We start from the raw sequence: 22,089 nt of genomic DNA, 5'->3' as shown, positions 1-22,089 counted from the left end.
AAGCGGTATTGAATAGCATATTTCATGACAGGTGGATTGGTCGTCGAAGCACCATACCATGGCCCGCACATTCACCAGATCTGATGTCCCCGGATTTCTTTCTGTGGGCAAAGTTGAAGGATATTTGCTATTGTGATCCACTGACAATGCCTGACAACATGCGTCAGTACATTGTCAATGCATGTGCGAACATTACGAAAGGCAAACTACTCGCTGTTGAGATGAATGTTGTTACACATATTGCCAAATGCATTGAGGTAGACAGACATCATTTTGAGCATTTATTGCATTAATGTGGTATTTACAGGTAATCATGCTGTAACAGCATGCATTCTCAGAAATGATAAGTTCACAAAGGTACATGTATCACATTGGAACAACCGAAATAAAATGTTCAAACATACGGACATTCCGTATTTTAATTTAATAAACCTACCTGTTACCAACTGTGCATCTAAAATTGTGAGCCATATGTTTGTGACTATTACAGCGCCATATATCACAAAGCGAAAAAAGTGGTCCAACTAAAACATTCATATTTCTTTACGTACTACACGAATATGTAATAAAAATCGGGGTTCCTATTTAAAAAATGCAGTTAATTTCTGTTTGATCTATGGCAGCGCCATCTAGCAGGCCAACCATAGCGCCATCTGGTTTCCCCCTTCAAGATAGACAAGTTTCATTTTTTGTAGTTTTTTTGTTTGACGCTTAATTCGTGAGATATTTGGCCCGGTCACGATCAGTGGACCACCCTGTATGTATATGTATATATCCATCCACACATACAGACACAAGCTTGTGTGTGTATATATATATATATATATATATATATATATATATATATATATATATATATATATACACACACAAGCTTGTGTCTGTATGTGTGGATGGATATGTGCGTGTGTGCTAGTGTATACCTGTCCTTTTTTCCCCCTAAGGTAAGTCTTTCCGCTCCCGGGATTGGAATGACTCCTTACCCTCTCCCTTAGAACCCACTTCCTTTCGTCTTCCCCTCTCCTTCCCTCTTTCCTGATGAGGCAACAGTTTGTTGCGAAAGCTTGAATTTTGTGTGTATGTTTGTGTATCTATCGACCTGCCAGCGCTTTTGTTCGGTAAGTCACCTCATCTTTGTTTTTATATATAATTTTTCCTACGTGGAATGTTTCCTTCCATTTTATATATATATATATATATATACACACACACACACACACACACACACACACACACACACACACACACGAATAGTTCTAATACTAATATTACTGAATTGTAAAAGTTTGTGCGATCAAGATGGACCTGTAAAATAAAGTGAATGTACAAGTATGAGATTTCCTTGGTTCTAGAGCTAGATCATGGAAAAGGAAGTCTTTATTTGATTGCATTTGAAGGGAATTGCGCTTGGAAAATTAACTGCTCCTTCAGATGAAATTCTACTAGTCAGACTTGCACATTGCATGCATTGCATCCTAATGCAATTACATAGGTCTTACACCACAAAACTGTGCTGATTGACTGCACCGCTGATTTTGCTTCAAACATCTGATCATGTGGTTGATTGAGGTGATGCATTCCATTTGCTAGTGATGTACTAGCAAGCACATTTTTCGATGTGTCTAATGACAGTCCTGCCTGCCAGATAAAATCAAATGGTCTTTTTCTAATATTTTGCTGAAAGATAGTAGACTTGTGCTTCATTGAGGTATGTACAGAATATCTTTTGTGCTGACCATGATAACATCTGAATGTAAAGATCCTATTCCTTTTGCAGGTGGTTGCCATTATATTCTACTACTACTTGTGAGCTAATCACAGGTGTAACATTATTTTCATCACACAGATATTGGAACATGTGCTCTAAAGTGACAGAGTCTATATACTATTCCATCTATGTATGTTTACCTGATGCTGTGATTGTTTTCAATGTATTCTAGTTAATTTTTTTGGCTGAATATTTTTCATCAGTGTTGGTCTTTCTGACAGATGTCCATGCTTGTTGTAATGAAAGCACCTGGGTCTTTTCATAATGCATTGGCATCACACTTTTTCCTGTTAACTTACAGAGCAGTGTTGCTGGTTTATTACAGATGTCATTGTTTATTTCTTGAGGCAAGTTACTGTTTCAGTCTCCTGTGGTTATAAAGTTTGAATTTTGTAAGCCAATAGCCATAGGTTTATATTTGTCTGGTAACTCTGCAAGTAGAATACACCCAGGCAGTTCTTATTTAACTTCACATTTTAAGCCATTTAATATTTGTGATATAGAAATCATCTTTGAGACATATTCTTTACTGATGAAGAATTTTCACAGCTTGTTGTTAGCAGCATATTTAGTAATCCTCTTAGTTGGAAGAGGCCATACTCTTCATAGAGTTGGTTTTTATCTTGTCTCATGCTTCTTTAGCTGCAGAGGTGTCTTTCAAATAAACAGAGAGTATAATTTTGCCTCTTGCTGTATACACTTTGGTTACCTCCATTATTTTTCCATTGATGCAATTCCCCAACCATACATGTTTTACGTAGGTTTACATAGTGAACTGCCATGTATTACAGCTTCCCCTCCAAAAAAGTGTTTCAATAAGAGGGAAGGAACTGGTATACCTGGAGATACTATTGTATCTGTGATTACGTCTTACCAAATAGCTGCATGCTGCTGCCAATTTCCACTGATGTTATGGACCATTTTCATGCTTTGGATAAAAATTTCTGTAAACTTTCTCTGTCAAGTGCAGACTAAATCCCAAGCTTTTGATGGCTACCTCTATCGTCGTCGTAGTCGTCGTCATCATCACCATGATTGGCTAGGTTACATGATGGTGGCATCACGGAAATGCAGCATACGGAGGTGGTGCCCTCTGTGTCCATAGATTATTTACTTCAGATAACACTGATGTTCATCAAAGCAATCAGTAACAGTCTGTATAGGCTGACCCATGTAACTGCTGGCACACTTGCAAGGAATATTGTGAATCCCTGGCACTCTCGCACTGAGATTATCTTTAACATGTCACAACTTGTCCTCACTCTCGCACGGAGATTATCTTTAGCACGTCACAACTTTTCCTTAAAATTCTTTGTGTGGGAAAAACATCATTCCAATTCCTATCCTCTTTTAGGAATTTAAACTGTCTTACTATCACTGAGATACAGATCTGTAAGAATTTGTTTTTGATACACACAGTACATTCTGTATATCAAAAACTGACACATCCAGACATGTCTCTCAGTAGACACAGCTTTCATCTTCCAACACAGAAGAGATATATGCTGAGCACCCTAATTCACTGACCCAGGTGTATTTTGGTCAAGGAGCACTTTGACTCTGAGATGAATCATTTGATGATGTGATGTCAGGTCAATGCTACTGAGAATACCTAGAACCAATACCATTCAACAAAGTTAGTCATACCAACACATAGCGCAGCTTCCGTTCCTTGGTGCAAAAACTAGTAAGATAGGTGGAACCCTAAACAGGCAAAGAATCAGACCAGTATGTTGCCCACCCAGTAAAATTAAGGAAATGTTATGACTTGTGAAAGATTATGTCAGCTAGGGAGTTCCATGGATTTATAATATTCCTTGGGAGTGTGGAAGCTGTTACGTGGCTCAGTCTGTACAGACTGACACTGCTGGCTGTGTTGAATATCAGTATCACTTGAAGTACAAAAATTCATTGATGGCTGGGGCAGCCTGTTAAATAAACACAAGATTGTGTTTGAACTAAGAGAATTCTGGTCCACACTTCATACTACTGGGACTGTGTGATTAGAGACATAGTGGAAATTAGACTCTGTGATACAAACTTCAGTAGAAACACTGGTTAAGCACTTAGCAGTGCATGGAAGTGTGCACTTAATGAAGAAAGAGCACAGTGGAAGACTTCTTGTAGCTTACCACCCGATGCAAGTGATGGTGCTGTAAGCGACACTGAATAGTGCGCAGATGTAATCTGTGAACATAGTTGGTACCACATCAATAAATGCCATTTCTGTGCTGCTGCCATAGTGTAATCAAGCCAATCAGGTGCCACCTTTTGAGCATAAAAGTGGGAGCCTCGCCAGTTCTCAACAGTGAGACATATTCCCTGACCATGATAATGGTGATCATCATCAAAAACTTGGATTGTTATCCAAATTTGTTTTGGCATGTTTACCAAGAATTTTTTATCCAAGGATTCCATTGTGAAAGACTTCATACCCACATTCTTATTCTTTGTTATTATTCATGTGGAATTTTTGATATAATGTTTGTGGGATTGCTTTGTGATGTAAAAGTGACAAGCTTAGTGAATAGGAGCAGAGAAAACCAAGTAGGAAAGAGAGTTTATATACCAACTGAAAAATATGCAAGCCATAAATTACAATAGATCAAAAACAATGGCACTCTTTTTTTAAAGATAGACTTTCGACTTCATACAGTAAGACATTCTTCTTAGATGCAACTTGTAGCCTTGTAGCGTGTGTTTTTAATCTTTGTTATCTAATGCTGTGTATGATAATTATTTCTGTACTCATGTGCAGACTGATTTCTTATTATCAAGGATTTCTTATTTTGATGGTTTCAAAGACTGTTGCTGCTGCATATTCTTCAAATTGAAAAATTTACTTTTTTCTCTTGTATACAAGGTGGTCAGAAACACACTGTAAAGCTTGTAAGGGTTTTGAAGGGTAGGTTGTGCTGATAAACAACTGCTAAGAAAAAAAATATGATATGTCATACTGTTTCCAAATTAATTAGCATTGAATTTAGACAATCAGGCCATTGTGCACACAAATTCAAGCAGCCAACCAAATGTGGTGTCACCAAACGCATTCCGAAAACCGAACAAGAGAGCAATACAAAAATTGGACATGAGACGGGAGTAAGGGTTGAATCCAAGCCAAAGGCTGAGAAGTCTCGTGCACTATCATCTGCATTATGACAACAACCGACACTAATTTTATCTGGCAGGCTGCTTGAATTTGCAAGTGCGTGTGCGCATGTGTGCTTGTGTGAGCGAGAGAGAGAGAGAGAGAGAGAGAGAGAGAGAGAGAGAGAGAGAGAGAGAGAGAGAGAGAGAGAGATTCAGGAGGAAAAAGTCATGTAATTTGTGAGATGATTCTACATACGAAAATAAACCAAAACCATCGTATGAACAAGTGTCCAGTTTCTGATTGTTACAGAACTGGAGTGGGTTGAAGACTACACACGTCCATGAATGATTATGAAGACAAATGTGAATATTATGTACTGAAATGCTGTGTAGGTGCTGTGGTAGACAGAATCATGGTGGGACAGATGACTGGTCCATCCTACAAGAGATATGGGGTTCTCCAACAGATGGCAGCAGTGTGATGTTGCACCAAGGCCAACAGCTGCAATCGTAACCAGTGTGCAGTCGTAGGTTGGATCAGTGAGCAGTTGTGAGGCTGTATGTGTGACGTGCTTGAGTGTTGTGTAATTGAGCAAGTCCATTGTGTCTGTGAATACCAATATGACTCATACCTTTATCCATTATGCAGACATGGTGTTTGTGTACGGATACTGTAATGGCAATGCCCATGCAGCTGTGGCAGAATATCAGAGATGTTTCCCTGATTGACAAATACCCTGTGCCAGGGTTTTTCCCAGGGTTTTGCAAAAATTATGTGAATCTGGAACACTACCCATTGTACACATAACATCAGAACATGAAGCCATGCAGTCAGCTGAGGAAAGGTAATACATTATTTCAGTGATACACCGGAGTACCACCACCAGTACACAGCACATTAGCAGTCAGCTCAATATTCCACAACGGAAGTGTATCATACATTATATTCTGAAGGCTTGTACCCATTCCATGCACTGCCCATGTAACATCTGCATCCACATGACTCAGTAAGCAGACAATAATTTTGAGAATGGTTAGCTGTACATAGAGACATTGTGCAATACACTTTATTTACAGATGAGGCTACATAAGGATAATCTGCATGATGCTAGGGAAACAAGATATCGAGTTAGGTTCTCAGTAAACACCTGGTGTGGTATGATTGGTGACCTAGTGATAGGGCTTGTGTTCCTGCCAAATTGCCTGACAGCCACAGCAAACACAAATTTTCTGAGGGAAGACCTACCTGCACTTTTGGAAGATGTAGCATTAGACCAATGATGGCAAATATATCTGCATCATGATGGATCACTGATTCACTGTACCAAACAAGTATCCTAGTATCTGAATAACACATCACCTCAGTAGTGGATTGGCCATTGCAGACCGGGCTGGTTTAACACAGAATATGTACCCTATGAAGGTGGATACACATGAAGAACTTGTGGCTCACATCACGGATGCTGTTGTCTGCATTAAAGCCTGCTGAGATGACGATTAATGTGCAATACCACACGCCCATTAACGCGTTAACTGCATTGAGATGGGTGGGGGTTTATTGAACACTTCTTATGGGATGAGTCAGTCATCAGTCCCACCATTATTCTGTCCTGCACAGTGCCTGCACAGCATTTTGGTAAGTAATACCCACACTTGTCTTCATCATCATTCATGAATGTGTGCAGTCTTCAACCAACTCTGGTTCTATAATGATTGAACATATAGGTACCAGTTTAAAAAAATTTATTTATTACATTTACATTTGTGATTTCTGCTTAAGTCTGATGAAGTTTTCTAGATGTTTTTTTTTTTCTTTTCCTATTTTTCAGGGTTTAAATTTTGAAATTTGTGGCTCCAGGTATGAGGAAAATTTAGACCCATCACAGTTTCCTGACCCTTCACATTTTGTTTTGGAAACAGCTTACAATAAAGTTATGGAAGTAGTAGACCGATTGAAAACAGAGACTAGGCCACCTGATTTAATAATAGGTGCAGATACAGTTGTTTCACTAGATGGAAAAATTTTTGGTAAACCAAAAACCAAAGAAAATGCATTTCAAACTCTTGAAAAGTGAGTTCATCCTTCTTCTTCTGTTTTTTGTTTAATTTAACGGTGTGACATACGAGAATCATTGCAATTTTAACTGGCTGTGAGAGCACTGTATTATCCACTGAAAAATCCCTATGAGGTTTACAGAGCAATGCTGTGTTGAGTGAAATATTTGGGAGATACCAGTTGAGCTGTACTTTTGCTAGCCACATCATATGTAAACCAAAAGCCTGCAAAAAAAGTCTCTATACAAACTGAATATGAAATGATTGGAAAAGAAAATAAGGTAGCTTTGACATTTTGAGGAGACCTGCAACCCTGATATCCAGATAAATTGTAGAATTGTTAGTTCTGCACTTGGAGAGGCGTGTGGAATAGATTGGGGAAGGTGTAAAGGAAGGGCAGGTCATCAAATTCAAGGATGAGAGGGACTAAATGTGTTGAGGGGAGAAGAGGAACAAATATTTTGCTCTCCTCAACCCCCCTTTTTTTTGTCTCCTCTTGTGTTTTCCATGGGTGGGGTCCCTTACATCGGGTGTCTGAGTGACCTATCCTTCCTGTTAATGTTCTCTAACATATCCTTCCCTCCTTTCCAAGAAAGGTAGGAGACTGTCATGTACTTTAATATGTATCTGTTAGCAGTAAATATTTTATCTCCTATAGGTAAGTTCTGGCCAGAAATTCTGTCTCATAACTTTGTGCTTTACCCTAGACAATTTTCTTTTTGAAGCAATTAATTGTAGAATTATACTTAAAATAAGGGAAAGGCCAGCCACTTACTGTATAGCAGATTGATTTGTCACACACAGACACACATAAAAGGAAACAGTATTCACACTAGCTTTCGAGCTCTTGTTCCATTTCTAGCAAAAGTACAGTCACTGTAGAATTCATAGTTTGGCCACATTTTACTATATTTGAACAGGTAACTGGCTTCAGCTTTACAGCCATCATCAGATCTGCAAGAGGGAATAAAAATGAAGCTATTTCAGTATTTGGGAAATATGAACATGAACCTATTACAGCAAACAGAAAAATGAATAAGCCTATTAGCTTATAAGGCAGTGATACCAAGGACATATAGCCAATAACAACTGAGCATACTCGTTTTGTTGCCTTGTAAGACCTGACAATGGCTGTAATGCTGAACCTGATTATAAAAACCAAACAATGAAAAATCCAGGATGGAATAATAACAGTATTATGAAAAGCATAGATTGCTACTCACCATATAAAGGAGACGTTGAGTTGCGGATTGGCAAAAGGAAAAGAGACTGCTAAACATGTAAGGTTTTGGCCAAAAGGCCTTCTTCTAAAGTATACAACATACACCCACATTCACACAAGCTCGTTCTCTCTCCCCCCCCCCCCCCCCTCTGCCGCCGCCACCCCCCTCCCCGCCCCACACACACACACACACACACACCACTGTGTCTGGCCACTGAGGCCACACTGCAAGCAACTGCACATGATGGATGGTGGAGAGCTTTCCCTACTCCACCCCTGCTCCTAACCCATGCCTCATGGGTCATATTCCTGTAATAGACTTAGGTGCAAGACCTGTTCTATACACTCTCCCACCACCATCTACTCCAGTCTGAGCTCAAGAATCATCTACCAAATCAAGCAGAGCTACCTGTGAAAACAGTCACATAATCCACAAACTAAATTGCAACCACTGTGCTGCATTTTATGTTTCTATGTGAGCATGACAGCCAGCAAGCTGTCTTGTCTGTGTGAGTGGCCACTGACAAAAGAGACAGATGGACCACCCAGTTGCTAAGCATGCTGCCTAACATAACATTCTACACTTCAGTGACTGCTTCACAGTCTGCACCATCTGGAAAATCCAGATCTACCTTCAAAATTCCTTCCTACCAACACCAGCTATTCTAAAGTGCATAGGTGGGAACTCTCCTTATAATACACTCCTGGAAATGGAAAAAAGAACACATTGACACCGGTGTGTCAGACCCACCATACTTGCTCTGGACACTGCGAGAGGGCTGTACAAGCAATGATCACACGCACGGCACAGCGGACACACCAGGAATCGCGGTGTTGGCCGTCGAATGGCGCTAGCTGCGCAGCATTTGTGCACCGCCGCCGTCAGTGTCAGCCAGTTTTCCGTGGCATACGGGGCTCCATCGCAGTCTTTAACACTGGTAGCATGCCGCGACAGCGTGGACGTGAACCGTATGTGCAGTTGACGGACTTTGAGCGAGGGCGTATAGTGGGCATGCGGGAGGCCGGGTGGACGTACCGCCGAACTGCTCAACACGTGGGGCGTGAGGTCTCCACAGTACATCGATGTTGTCGCCAGTGGTCGGCGGAAGGTGCACGTGCCCGTCGACCTGGGACCGGACCGCAGCGATGCACGGATGCACGCCAAGACCGTAGGATCCTACGCAGTGCCGTAGGGGACCGCACCGCCACTTCCCAGCAAATTAGGGACACTGTTGCTCCTGGGGTATCGGCGAGGGCCATTCGCAACCGTCTCCATGAAGCTGGGCTACGGTCCCGCACACCGTTAGGCCGTCTTCCGCTCACGCCCCAACATCGTGTAGCCCGCCTCCAGTGGTGTTGCGACAGGCGTGAATGGAGGGACGAATGGAGACGTGTCGTCTTCAGCGATGAGAGTCGTTTCTGCCTTGGTGCCAATGATGGTCGTACGCGTGTTTGGCGCTGTGCAGGTGAGCGCCACAATCAGGACTGCATACGACCGAGGCACACAGGGCCAACACCCGGCATCATGGTGTGGGGAGCGATCTCCTACACTGGCCGTACACCACTGGTGGTCGTCGAGGGGACACTGAATAGTGCACGGTACATCTAAACCGTCATCGAACCCATCGTTCTACCATTCCTAGACCGGCAAGGGAACTTGCTGTTCCAACAGGACAATGAACGTCCGCATGTATCCCGTGCCACCCAACGTGATCTAGAAGGTGTAAGTCAACTACCCTGGCCAGCAAGATCTCCGGATCTGTCCCCCATTGAGCATGTTTGGGACTGGATGAAGCATCGTCTCACGCGGTCTGCACGTCCAGCACGAACGCTGGTCCAACTGAGGCGCCAGGTGGAAATGGCATGGCAAGCCGTTCCACAGGACTACATCCAGCATCTTTACGATCGTCTCCATGGGAGAATAGCAGCCTGCATTGCTGCGAAAGGTGGATATACACTGTACTAGTGCCGACATTGTGCATGCTCTGTTGCCTGTGTCTATGTGCCTGTGGTTCTGTCAGTGTGATCATGTGATGTATCTGACCCCAGGAATGTGTCAATAAAGTTTCCCCTTCCTGGGACAATGAATTCACGGTGTTCTTATTTCAATTTCCAGGAGTGTATATCCTACATTCCTCTAACCCTCCTGTTCTCAACCTTTGTTACTACCTGTCCTTCCCCATGTATCCCTTCCTTGCTCTCACTCCAACATTACACCGATTTCAATTCCACCAATGCACCCACTAGTCTTTTTCCTCTTTTCTATTTCTCTCCTTTTCCACTCTCGTCCCCCCCTCCCCTCCCCATTCCATCCTCAAACAACTGCACATAGCAGCCCTATACCATCTCTACTTCCATGTCCCTGCATGCTCCCACAACCAGTTATTTACCATCCCCCAACCCTACCCTACTGTGCCTCCCCCTCCTAATCCCAGCCTCCTCCTCACCACTTCAGTGCAGATTACTTCTCCCATCATGTGCAGTTGCTTGCAGTGCAGTCTCAGTTGCCAGAGGTGTGTGTGTGTGTGTGTGTGTGTGTGTCACCTAATTCGGAAGAAGGGTTTTTGGCTGAAAGCTCACATGTGCAGAGTCTTTTTGTTATACTTGTCAGTGATTCAACATCTCCTCTGTATGGTGAACCTGGTTATTTGTACAAATAAAATAAAATGTGACACAGTCTCTGGAAACTATAATTCAAAATGCTGAAGTTAAGCAGTTACAATGACAGTGGCAAGGGAACGTTACTCACTTATTCTTATACATAATGTTATGAGTAAGAATTCTCTGTACATCTACATTATTAAACACTTTAGACACAGAAAAAGACACCATCTATTTTTACATATGCACTGTAATATTGTCTGCCAAGTTAATAATACATAACATGAACAGCAAAGATCCCAACACACTTGACAGGACTCTCCAAACAAGATAACATGCTGTGTCCTGCCTACTTACAAATCCTCAACCCTGTTACAAGTTTTGTTTGATATCCCACATAAGCATACTTCTTGTGTTGGTGCTGAGTAAAAGATTTTTCAAATGTCAAGAAATACTGCCTCTACCTGGTTTCCTTGACCCAAGGATTTCAGGATGACATGTGTAAAAAGTGCAAGCTGTGATTTGCATGATACAAGTTTTCAGATTCCATGCTGACTGGCATGGAGCGGGTCATTATGTTTAAGCTTAGAATATATTCTAGGATTCTATAGCAGATGATTGTCAATAAGTTTGGATTGTGGTTTTGTGGATAAATATTTTTCCCTTCTCGAGGTGAGTGTGACGTGTGCATTTTTCCAATCACTGGTTACAGTTTTTTGTTCCAGAGATCTGTGCCCTATTACAGTTAAAATGGTAGCTAACTCATCTGAAAACTCTTTATAGAACTGACACAGTTGCCAAAAGTCACTGGAGTCACATTTAATGTTACCCATGGACGACGGCCGGTATCACTATGTCTCATATCGAAATGTTGGCACTCACTATCACGGTGCTACAAGTTGCTTCATAGATCTCAAAAATCTCTTAATTTATGGACATGATCGTAATTTAGTCACAAAATTAATTAATGAGACAGTAGTCCAAGATTATATAAATGTGTCATAGAAAATTAGTCTTGATATCTGGCTGAGAAAATATAAGCTGCTGAGTTTCCATCGTGGTTCACATGTGAGCAAAGTTCAAAATTTTAAAATCTTTCATAGTTCTTCTAGAAACTGTTTCCATAATCTTAATGTTTCTTTAGAGACACTTACTTTTCCTCCTTACAATGGGTATGATTGCTCTCTTATTTCAGTGTTATTGAAATTTAAGAAGATTAATAGCTTGACAGACACTGAAAAGCTTTTCAGCATCACATTAGAGTTCTAGAAAAAGCCAACAACTGTTAAAATATTTTTATTATTTATATTATAATATTTTCCTAATGCTGCATTATATGAATTTTCTTCAGACATAGTGCAATTTGCAGAAGTCTGATGCGCCCTTGCTTGTTTTTTGGAAATATATAATTTCAGCTTCCTTTCAACACACTGAAATCAAACAGATAATATGATGAGAGGGAAACATTCCACGTGGGAAAAATATATCTAAAAACAAAGATGATGTGACTTATCAAACGAAAGCGCTGGCACGTCGATAGACACACAAACAAACACAAATATACACACAAAATTCTAGCTTTCGCAACCAACGGTTGCTTCGTCAGGAAAGAGGGAAGGAGAGGGAAAGACGAAAGGATGTGGGTTTTAAAGGAGAAGGTAAGGAGTCATTCCAGTCCCGCGAGCGGAAAGACTTACCGTAGGGGGAAAAAAGGACGGGTATACCCTCGCGCTTGAGCGCGCGCGCGCGCTCAAGCGCGCGCGCACACACACACACACACACACACACACACACACACATATATACAGACACAAGCAGACATATTAAAAGGCAAATATGATGACCTGCATTAGTTTCTGAAGTTTTTGGTTACAAGTTTAGTCTTACGTTTTTGCTTTGTTGCTGATTGTACTCTTGTAGTCATCCTCACAAGACGTTGGTCACTAATAATTTGGGGTCTGAGTGACTTGTCCTTCCTTTCTAACCTACCTGTACCTGTCCTCTTTCTTCCTTGAGGAAGGAACTACTATTTCTGGGAGATCGATAGTTTTATGTATCTATCAGCAGTGTGAGCCAGCCATTCTGTCTCCATGTAACTGTGTAGTTTTTTTTAGAACATGTGCTGTCACACAAAGAGAGCAGAGGAAGAAGCACTACCCATTGACTAACTGCTCCAAGTTGCCTCTGGTAGACTGATTTGTTCACGAATTATTACCCCCAGTAAACACATGCACTTCTCTCTCTGTATTTCTTCGGTCTATATAGGGAATTACTTCGTCTTCAGTTTGTCTTACAAGGAGACCAAATGGCAATCGGATTTTTGTATTTTTTTTTTATTTTATGGTACGTAAAGTTCATAAGTTCCCTAAGCAGTATGATGCAACTCTCGAAAATTCGTGAGAAAATGGACTTTCCATTTTTATGAGGGTCTTTAATACCTTAGAGAAACGTCTTTTATTCGACATGCTGTGTGGCAAGAAATCAAACCTGGATCACTCGCACGGCAGGCAAGCATAGAGCCATGCTGCCTGTTGAAATATCAACATCCTTTAGGCTATTATAGACGTTTGGAAAACTCCAAAGTTGATTTTCTGAAGAAAATATTATTAACATCAAACATTACAAAAATCCATCTGTGTGTGGTCTACTGGTTGGTTCCATATGTGGCATGCAGATTTGATGACTGTATCACAACTTACTTTGTCAAAGTCGCAGGAATTTCACTAATGGTGCAAGTACACTGAAGAGCCAAAGAAACTGGTACAGCTGCCTAATATCGTGTAGGGCACCCACAAGCACACAGAAGCGCCATAACATGATGTGGCATGGACTCGACTAATGTCTGAAGTAGTGCTGGAGGGAACTGACAACCATGAACCCTGCAGGGCTGTCCATAAATCCGTAAGAGTAGGAGGGGGTAGAGATCTCTTCTTAACAGCACGTTGAAAGGCATCCCAGATATGCTCAATAATGTTCATGTCTGGGGAGTTTGGTGGCTGGCAGAAGTTTTTAAACTCAGAAAAGGGTTCCTGGAGCCACTCTGCAGCAAGTCTGGACATGGGGGGGATGTTGCATTGTCCTGCTGGAATTGACCAAGTTAATTGGAATGTACAATGGATACGAATGGATGTTGGCGATCAGACAGGATGCTTACGCACGTCACCTGTCAGAGTCATATGTAGATGAATAAGGGTCCCATATCATTCCAGCTGCACAAGCCCCACACCATTACAGAGCTTACACCAGCTTGAACAGTCCCCTGCTGACATGTAGGATCCATGGATTCATGATGTTGTCTCCATACTTGTACACTTCCATCCACTCGATACAATTTGAAACGAGACTAGTCTGACCAGGCAACACGTTTGCAGTCATCAACAGGTGATGGGCCCAGGTGAGGTGTAAATCTTTGTGTCGTGCGGTCATCAAGGGGGACCTTCAGCTCCAAAAGCCCTATCGATGATGTTTCATTGAATGGTTCACACACTGCCACTTGTTGATGGCCCAGCATTGAAATCTGCAGCAATTTGTGGAAGGGTTTCACTTCTGTCACGGTGAATGATTCTCTTCAGTTGTCGTTGGTCCCTTTCTTGCAGTATCTTTTTCCGGCCACTGTGATGTCGATAATTTGATGTTTTACCGGATTCCTGGTATTCAACGGTACACTCAAACAGGAAAATCCCCACTTTATCACTACCTTGGAAGTGCTGTGTCCCGTTGCTCTTGCACTGACTATAACACTGTGCTCAGACTCACTTAAATCTTGATAACCTTCCATTGTAGCAACAGTAACTGATCTAACAATTGCACCAGACACTTGTCTTATGTAGGTGTTGCCAACCGCAGTGCCATATTCAGCTGTTTACATATCTCTGTATTTGAACACACATGCCTATACCAGTTTCTTTGGCGATTCTGTGTATGTTATTCTCATGGAAACATTCCTCGACTTTTCTCTGCCACAAGTGCTTGGCTTGATCATAATTAGTGTTCTACTGGGTGTGTAGCTAAGACTTGGATAGTGAGATAATTTCTGAGTGGGACATTGAATCCAATGTCTGTTTCTCTGTCCAATAGTGAACTGTTAACTTGTTCATCACTGTAGACTGATACTGATAATGATTTTCTTTCTTCCATGCTTTATTATTATTCATGATATATTCTATATGGCACTGAGGTACAGACTAACTACTGAAAACCATTCAGTGATTTTGGTGCAGACACTCTGCAGGACTTGGTTGGGATACTTGCATCATAAGCAAAGAGAACTAGGTCAGCTTTATAAATAAATTAAGAAATGAAGAAAACTACCCACATAGTGTCCGCAGCTTGTGGTCTCGCGGTGTTGGACACTGGGGTCTGGAGTGAAGCCATCCACCCAGTCTATGCTACATTATCATCAGTTCTTACATCACACCCCCTCCTAACGTCTTGCCACATGAGTCATACCCATGTGGGAAGTCCTAGCAGCTGTCCAGTAAACTACCCATGACATCCAACTCATCCTATCCTGTTAGAGGGAGGGCCATCTGTGCAAGCAACCACATCATATACCAGCTCAGCTGCACTTCCTGTACAGCATTTTATGTGGGCATGGCCTCCAAAGCTGCGCGGGGTAGCTGTGTGGTCTGAGGCATCTTGTCACAATCCGCGCGGCTCCCCGCGTCAGAGGCTCGAGTCCTCCTTCGGCATGGGTGTGTATGCGTGTTGTCCTTAGTGTAAGTTAGGTTAAGTAGTGTGTAAGCTTAGGGACCGATGACCTCAGCAGTTTGGTCACATAAGCCGTTACCAGAAATTTCCATGACCTCCAACAAATTCTCCATTCAACTGATTGGACACCTGCAAAGTAGTATAGCCAATAGCAGAACACACTGTTGAGCACAACATGCTCGAGTCGGTGGCTATTTCACAACCTATATGGCCTGGATATTTTGCTCTAGTATCAGCTTCCCTGAATTGCAGAGATGGGAGCTGTTCTCGCAACACATTGTTCAGTCCCGTAATTTTCCTTGTTTCAGTCTCCACTAGCACCTGTCCCTCTCCTTAAATTCACTCACATTGCACCCTCACCTTCCCCCCCCCCCCCCCCCCCCCGCCACCTCCACCCCATCTCCCCTTCCCCTGTTCTATCTCCCCCTCTCCCTCCTTCCCAGGGCTTATGGGACCAAACTACTGGAAACCTCTTGTTCCCAGCCAGCAGCCACACTTTTCCAGCCCTCCTTTCCACACTCTGCCTCCTTTATGCCCTCACCCACTTGTGTCCCATCACCCAACACATTCTCCTTCATCCCTGCAAAGTTGTAGTGCAATCAGGCTGGACAATGTGTGTGTGTGTGTGTGTGTGTGTGTGTGTGTGTGTGTGTGTGTCCTGTACTGATCCTTGAGGAATACCAATAGTTATCTGTGTAGAGGCAGAGATGATTCATGATGGAAGCTGTTAGAGCTGTCGAATGTGACTGTCTGCTTCCTGTCAGTTAAATATGAAATGAACTAATTATGCATCGTATCTTGAAATCCATAAACCTAAGTTCCTCCAAAAATTTATTCTGATTGACAGAGTAAAATACGTTTGACAACTAGTAAAACATTCCCGCAGACAAAATTTTTTTCATTTTAATATTTTAATGTTTGATCTGGGAAATGGTGAATATTTGAAGAATTTCTTGAGCTTAAGATAAAGATGTTGTTTAATGTTAAATGCCAGTTTAAAAGTAGGATTTTCTCGTATTCTTCCAGCACAATATTTAATAGTGATGAAACATGGATAATGATAGAGCCTGAAAAGTTTTGTTCAGTTTTTGTTTCAACCTTTAAATCACATCTGCAAATAATTTGTATATTTGGTATATGACACTGTGTGAAGGTGATGCCGAAGACATATCTCTATAATAATTATTACTGAATGAAAGGAACTTAAATGAATGGTAGAAGAAATTTAGTAAAACATTACTACAAGAATGTTGAACGATCTTCCAGAAAAATTAGGAATAAATGAAACAAGATTGTGATTAGAATAATTGAAATAATAATTTGAAAACTAAGCAAGTCCTACAATTTAGAGGATAATGAAGAGTAGGATTTAACTTTCAAAAACGTGAAGGTAAAAATAACAACAAACATCTTCATTAGTGATTTTTGTTTTCTCATTACAAATTACTTAATTTGAGTCCTTGTCATATAGACTATTTTTCTATTTGTAGGCTTAGTGGAAGACCACACACTGTGTACACAGGAATAATTCTAGTCAAAAAGGATATAGTTGTGAAATTTTGTGAAAGCACCAAAGTTTACTTTGGTCAACTTACACCTGAGATAATCAGTGGCTACGTAAAAACAGGAGAGCCAATGTGAGTACATACTTCATGATTTTCGATAAACAAAAATTAAGGAACCAGTCACCTTGATGAGTGAAGCATAGACATAAGTAATAGCTCATGTAATTACACAGAACATAAATTTTCATCATCTTCTCCTCCTTAACTGTTAAGTGCTGTCATAAGGTGCTGTGGACACCACGCACATTAAAAGCTACTTGTATTATTAGTTTAAATTTTCATAATTCTGTAAAAGTTCTGCCAGTTGATTTCTGTCTAACAGTTATGTAAGTAACAACATGAGAATACACTAAGTTTCAGTTTTCATTCTTATTGAGTTGCCAAAAACATACCCTGGGGTGTTCAGGACACTCAATTCCTGTCCTATTGTAACAAAAATCAAAATAACACCAATTGTAAGTTTTTAAAATTTTGCAACTGTTTCATTGTTGTCACATTTCATGTTATGTTACATGAACTTATTGTTGTCTAGTACTACAATTCTGCTTTTCGAGTGAGAAAGTCCTGAAGTTAGTTTGCTTTCTCTTGGTGTATGATAACAACTCAATCTACATGTGTGCACATATGAGGAAAATGAAAGATGAATACAGATTACTTGAAGAAGGTGAAGCAGAAAAAATGTATTGTAAATCAAACAATGGAAAATGATAAATCAGTTTCAGAGTCATCTCATGATTTGAAAGTTGGAGCATGTAACTGATATAGAGATGAATGGTGATGAGAATGAAATAATTCTTGACTATAACAATTTCAACTGGGAAAAGAAAAATCAATGAAATTGATGGTGTGGGGATGTAGAACCGCTGGCTCTACCCCCCCCCCCACCCCCCCATCCCCCTACCCAGTGTCTAGTGGCGAGCATTGCTACCTCTCATCACCGGGTCCCAGGTTCGATTCCTGGCCAGGTTGGGGATTTTCTCTGCCCGGGGACTGAGTGTTTATGTTGTACTCATCATTGCATCATCATCATTCATAACAGTGGCAAGATTGGATTGAGTAAAAAAACTGGACTGTGTAAAAGATCATCATCATCATCATCATCATCATCATCATCATCATACACCCCCCAATAACATCGCTGGCCTACCACAGCAAGAACAACTGTACCTTTGCCAGATCAGTTATCTGTAGTACGAGCTCTATGCTAAATGCATTGTGTATACATTGCAAGAATAAAAGTATTCATAGTAAGTGACGGGAGTTTGAGTGATTATTTATCCTTGTAATTCCCATGCCTGCCCCCACTACCTACAAAGGACTCTCCGCCAAGAAATGTAAAGACACAACTTCAGAATGCTGTTATCCACTTGACAGGTGTAAGAGGTTTAGCCAGGTGTGTGAAATTGATCTAATATGTGAACAAAATCCATTTTGGGGAATTTTGCCCAGAAAGAAAAAGCCGAAGAGACAGATGTGGCTGAAATTGAGGCTTTTGCTGCTTTACTTATTCAGGACTTAACCTTAGAAGGCAGATTAAGGAAAGGCAAATCTACCTTTCTAACATTTATAGACTTAGAGAAAGCTTTTGACAATGTTGACTGGAATACTCTCATTCAAATTCTGAAGGTGGCAGATACGGAGAGCAAAAGGCCATTTACAATTTGTACAGAAACCAGATGGCAGTTATAAGTGTCGAGGGACATGAAAGGGAAGCAGTAGTTGGGAAAGGAGTGAGACAGGGGTGTAGCGTATCCCTGATGTTATTTAATCTGTATACCGAGTAAGCAGTAAAGGAAACAAAAGAAAAATTTGGAGTAGGAATTAAAATCCATGGAGAAGAAGTAAAAACTTTGAGGTTTGCTGAAGACATTGTAACTCTGTCAGAGACAGCAAAGGGTCTGGAAGAACAGTTGAACGGAATGGACAGTGTTTTGAAAGGAGGATATAAGATGAAAGCCAACAAAAGCAAAATGAGGATAATGGAATGTAGTCTAATTAAATCAGTTGATGCTGAGGGAATTATATTAGGAAATGAAACACTTGAAGTACTAGATGAGTTTTGCTGTTTGGGTAGCAAAATAACTGATGTTGATAGAAGTAGAGAGGATATAAAATGTTGACTGGCAATGGCAAGAAAAGCATTTCTGAAGAGGAAATTTGTTAACATGAAGTGTAGATTTAAGTGTCAGGAAGTCTTTTTCTGAAAGTATTTGTACGGACTGTAGCCCTGTATGGATGTGAAACATAGACAATAAATAGTTTAGACAAGAAGAGAATAGAAACTTTCGAATTGCCATGCTACAGAAGAATGCTGAAGATTAGATGGGTAGATCACGTAACTAATGAGGAGTTAGTGGATAGAATTGTGGAGAAGAGGAATTTGTGGCACAACCTGACTAGAAGAAGGGATCGGTTGGTAGGACATGTTCTGAGGCATCAAGGGATCACCAATTTAGTATTAGAGGGCAGCATGGAGGGTAAAAATTGTAGAGGGCGATCAAGAGATGAATACACTAAGCAGATTCAGAAGGACATAGGGTGCGGTAGTTACTTGGAGATGAAGAAGCTTGCACAGGATAGAGTAGCATGGAGAGCTGCATCAAACACAACAACAACAACAACAACAACAACTACTACTACTACTAATATTACTACTACTTAACCAGGCCTTTTTTATTGCTCTGGAAATATGAATCTAAATTACCTTTGGGATATGGATGGTTTAGGAATGGAGAGATTTCACACTACGATGAGTACTGGTTGTTCAGATACATGTGGTTTGTTGCCATCAAAACTGTCAAGAGAGAAGGAAAGTACATAAACTTGTACCTATTAAGTAAATACTTGAACTGTTAGAGACAAAATGCAACAAGAACTATATAGTGTCCGAATATACTACAGTGGATGAATGGTTAGTTATTTTCTTCTGAAAGTGTAGTTTTCACCAATATAAGTCAAGCAAACCGTTGAAGTATGAGCTGAAAAATCTAATGCTCTTTGATGCCAAGACTTGGTATGCCCTTGCCAAGGAAATCTACATTGGAAAACAGCCAGATGAGCCCTACAAAGTTTCACTGCAATATGTGGTAATTCACCTGAGGAAGACAACTGAAGGGACTAACCATAATACAATAGCAGTTTACTAGTTTTACACTGCTCGAGTGGGAGATATTCACACTGTTAATTTCCAACTAAAAAAGACAAAGCACTGTAAAAATCCTTGGACATTGTTGAATGTAATTGATGAAAGGAGAAAATATAAAAGTTCAGCAAATGAAGCAGGTGACAGGGAATACAAATATCTAAAAAAGCAAGAAGAAACTCAACTTGATTGGAACTGTTCATAAAAATAAAACTGAACTTCCTCCTGAATTTGTGAGTGGGAAATAGCATGAAATAAACAGTAGTTTAGATATCAAAATGGTTTGACAGTCGTCTTGTAAGTGCCAAAAAAGAAAAAGGATATAATACTTCCTTCATCTATACACTTTGGTAATAGAATAGATGAAAGTGGCTTCATGAACATTTTTGTCCTTATCAAAAGCTCTACCCATGAACAGTACCTCCATTTTGACAACTGTCACCTGTTCCATATTTAGAAATCCGTCCCCTACAGCCTTGACATCTGTGGGTGCTGCATCTGCAATGAGAAATAGGAGTTATCAAATATGTTGATATCCTTTTCATAGTCTTTACAAGACAGCTAGTCAAAAATCAGATTTCTTGCTATATTTATTTCCTGACATCAACAAAGCATGGCCATTTTGTGCCACCGATTGGCCAGTTTTCTCTATCACTAAGTATCACTTAGGTCTTAACTCCTGCCCGTGGTCTAACTCTGAGCATAATAAAAGACATGGTTATAAGAAATCCACTGTTTATTAGGTCACTACATGACAGCATAAACGTAAGTAGTATAATAAAGTTTAGAAACATGTACAAGACTGCCGGCCAGAGTCAGTACAAGATAATATAAAGAGCATTTGCCCACCAAGGACTGCTCACTATCGGCTACCAATGATCATGCTTCTGGATCATGGTCACCAGCCTTTGGTGGGAGCCAGAAGCAGCTGAACAGCACACTACTCAAATGTGTGAAATGCACCATGATACAGTGGCAGAGGTATAGTAATGTCCAGGTTATACACCCCTCCTTCCTGGGGGTGGGGGAGTGACCATTAGATGTCTTCTCCTCCACGATGCACTGGTGATTAGACACATTCTTATTGTATGAAGTGGTTGTCCTGAGCATGAACAGTTCCTGGTCCATGCAAACCAGTGAGTAGGGGTGTAAGCAGTATGAACACAGACATGTACCCCTCCCCCCCCCCCCCCCTCCACCTGGAGGAGAGTAAGTGACCCTGTAGGCAGGGCAGGCTCATCATTAGGTGTTGTGAGCAGGGGAGCTGTGGTGTCTGGAGGTAAAGTAGGTGGCATCGACAGGAGGGCAGTGTGTGTTGATGTCAGTGCTGGCATCATCTGCATCAGCGTAGGAGGCACCTGCATTGCTGTAGGAGGTACTTGCGGGTGTGCCGATAAAGCTCTAGCATCCCCCTCACATCTCTCCTTGTGTGAAGACTCTGCAAGGGCATTGAGAGGCAGAGCCACATTGTCCATACGGGGCCGCGCCACTGGTGGAGTAGCCTGAGACCACGGTAAGACTGGGGGTGGGGATGGTCAAGCCGGCATGCTGCCCACAGTGAATAGGAATGCTGATGGAAGAGATACTGGCATGACAGTCTGCCCGGAGGCATCAGCTCCCACCTGATTGTAGTGGCATGCCACAAGGCACTTGTCTATACACACCATCAACACATGGTTCCTGCATTGGCTGTGGATGATGCCTGGAGTCCAATGCTGGTGTCTTCTGAACCCTCAGGCCCAGAATAGTGTTTCGGGTGCAGACTACAGTGATGTCAGTACCTCTGCAGGATGCCTGTTCAGCAGCAGGAGATGGAGCAGCATCCACGGCTGGCGGCCAAGCAAGAGTTTGGCTGGGCTCTTGTGCCTGATTGGAGTCATTCTGTAAGAACTGAGAAAGAATGTAAGGGCCTCTTCCACTGGAAATTCTGTGGTGT

The 22,089-nt window shown here is 41.4% G+C and overlaps 1 protein-coding gene across 3 annotated transcripts in view; it reads left to right on the top strand.

Annotated features, from left to right (window-relative positions):
- LOC124615811 (dTTP/UTP pyrophosphatase) overlaps window positions 1-22,089 on the top strand; it is a 109,978-nt gene that overhangs the window by 83,551 nt on the left and 4,338 nt on the right. For all 3 annotated transcript variants that reach the window (XM_047143951.1, XM_047143952.1, XM_047143953.1), the window contains exons 3-4: window positions 6,688-6,929; window positions 16,937-17,083. In XM_047143951.1, the coding sequence (XP_046999907.1) occupies window positions 6,688-6,929; window positions 16,937-17,083 (389 nt within the window). The remainder of the gene's footprint in view (window positions 1-6,687; window positions 6,930-16,936; window positions 17,084-22,089) is intronic.

This window comes from Schistocerca americana, chromosome 5 (genome assembly GCF_021461395.2).
Source record: "Schistocerca americana isolate TAMUIC-IGC-003095 chromosome 5, iqSchAmer2.1, whole genome shotgun sequence".
Lineage (NCBI taxonomy): Eukaryota > Metazoa > Arthropoda > Insecta > Orthoptera > Acrididae > Schistocerca > Schistocerca americana.
Note: the sequence above shows the minus strand (reverse complement) of the source record. Positions and strands in the feature narration are given on the sequence as shown.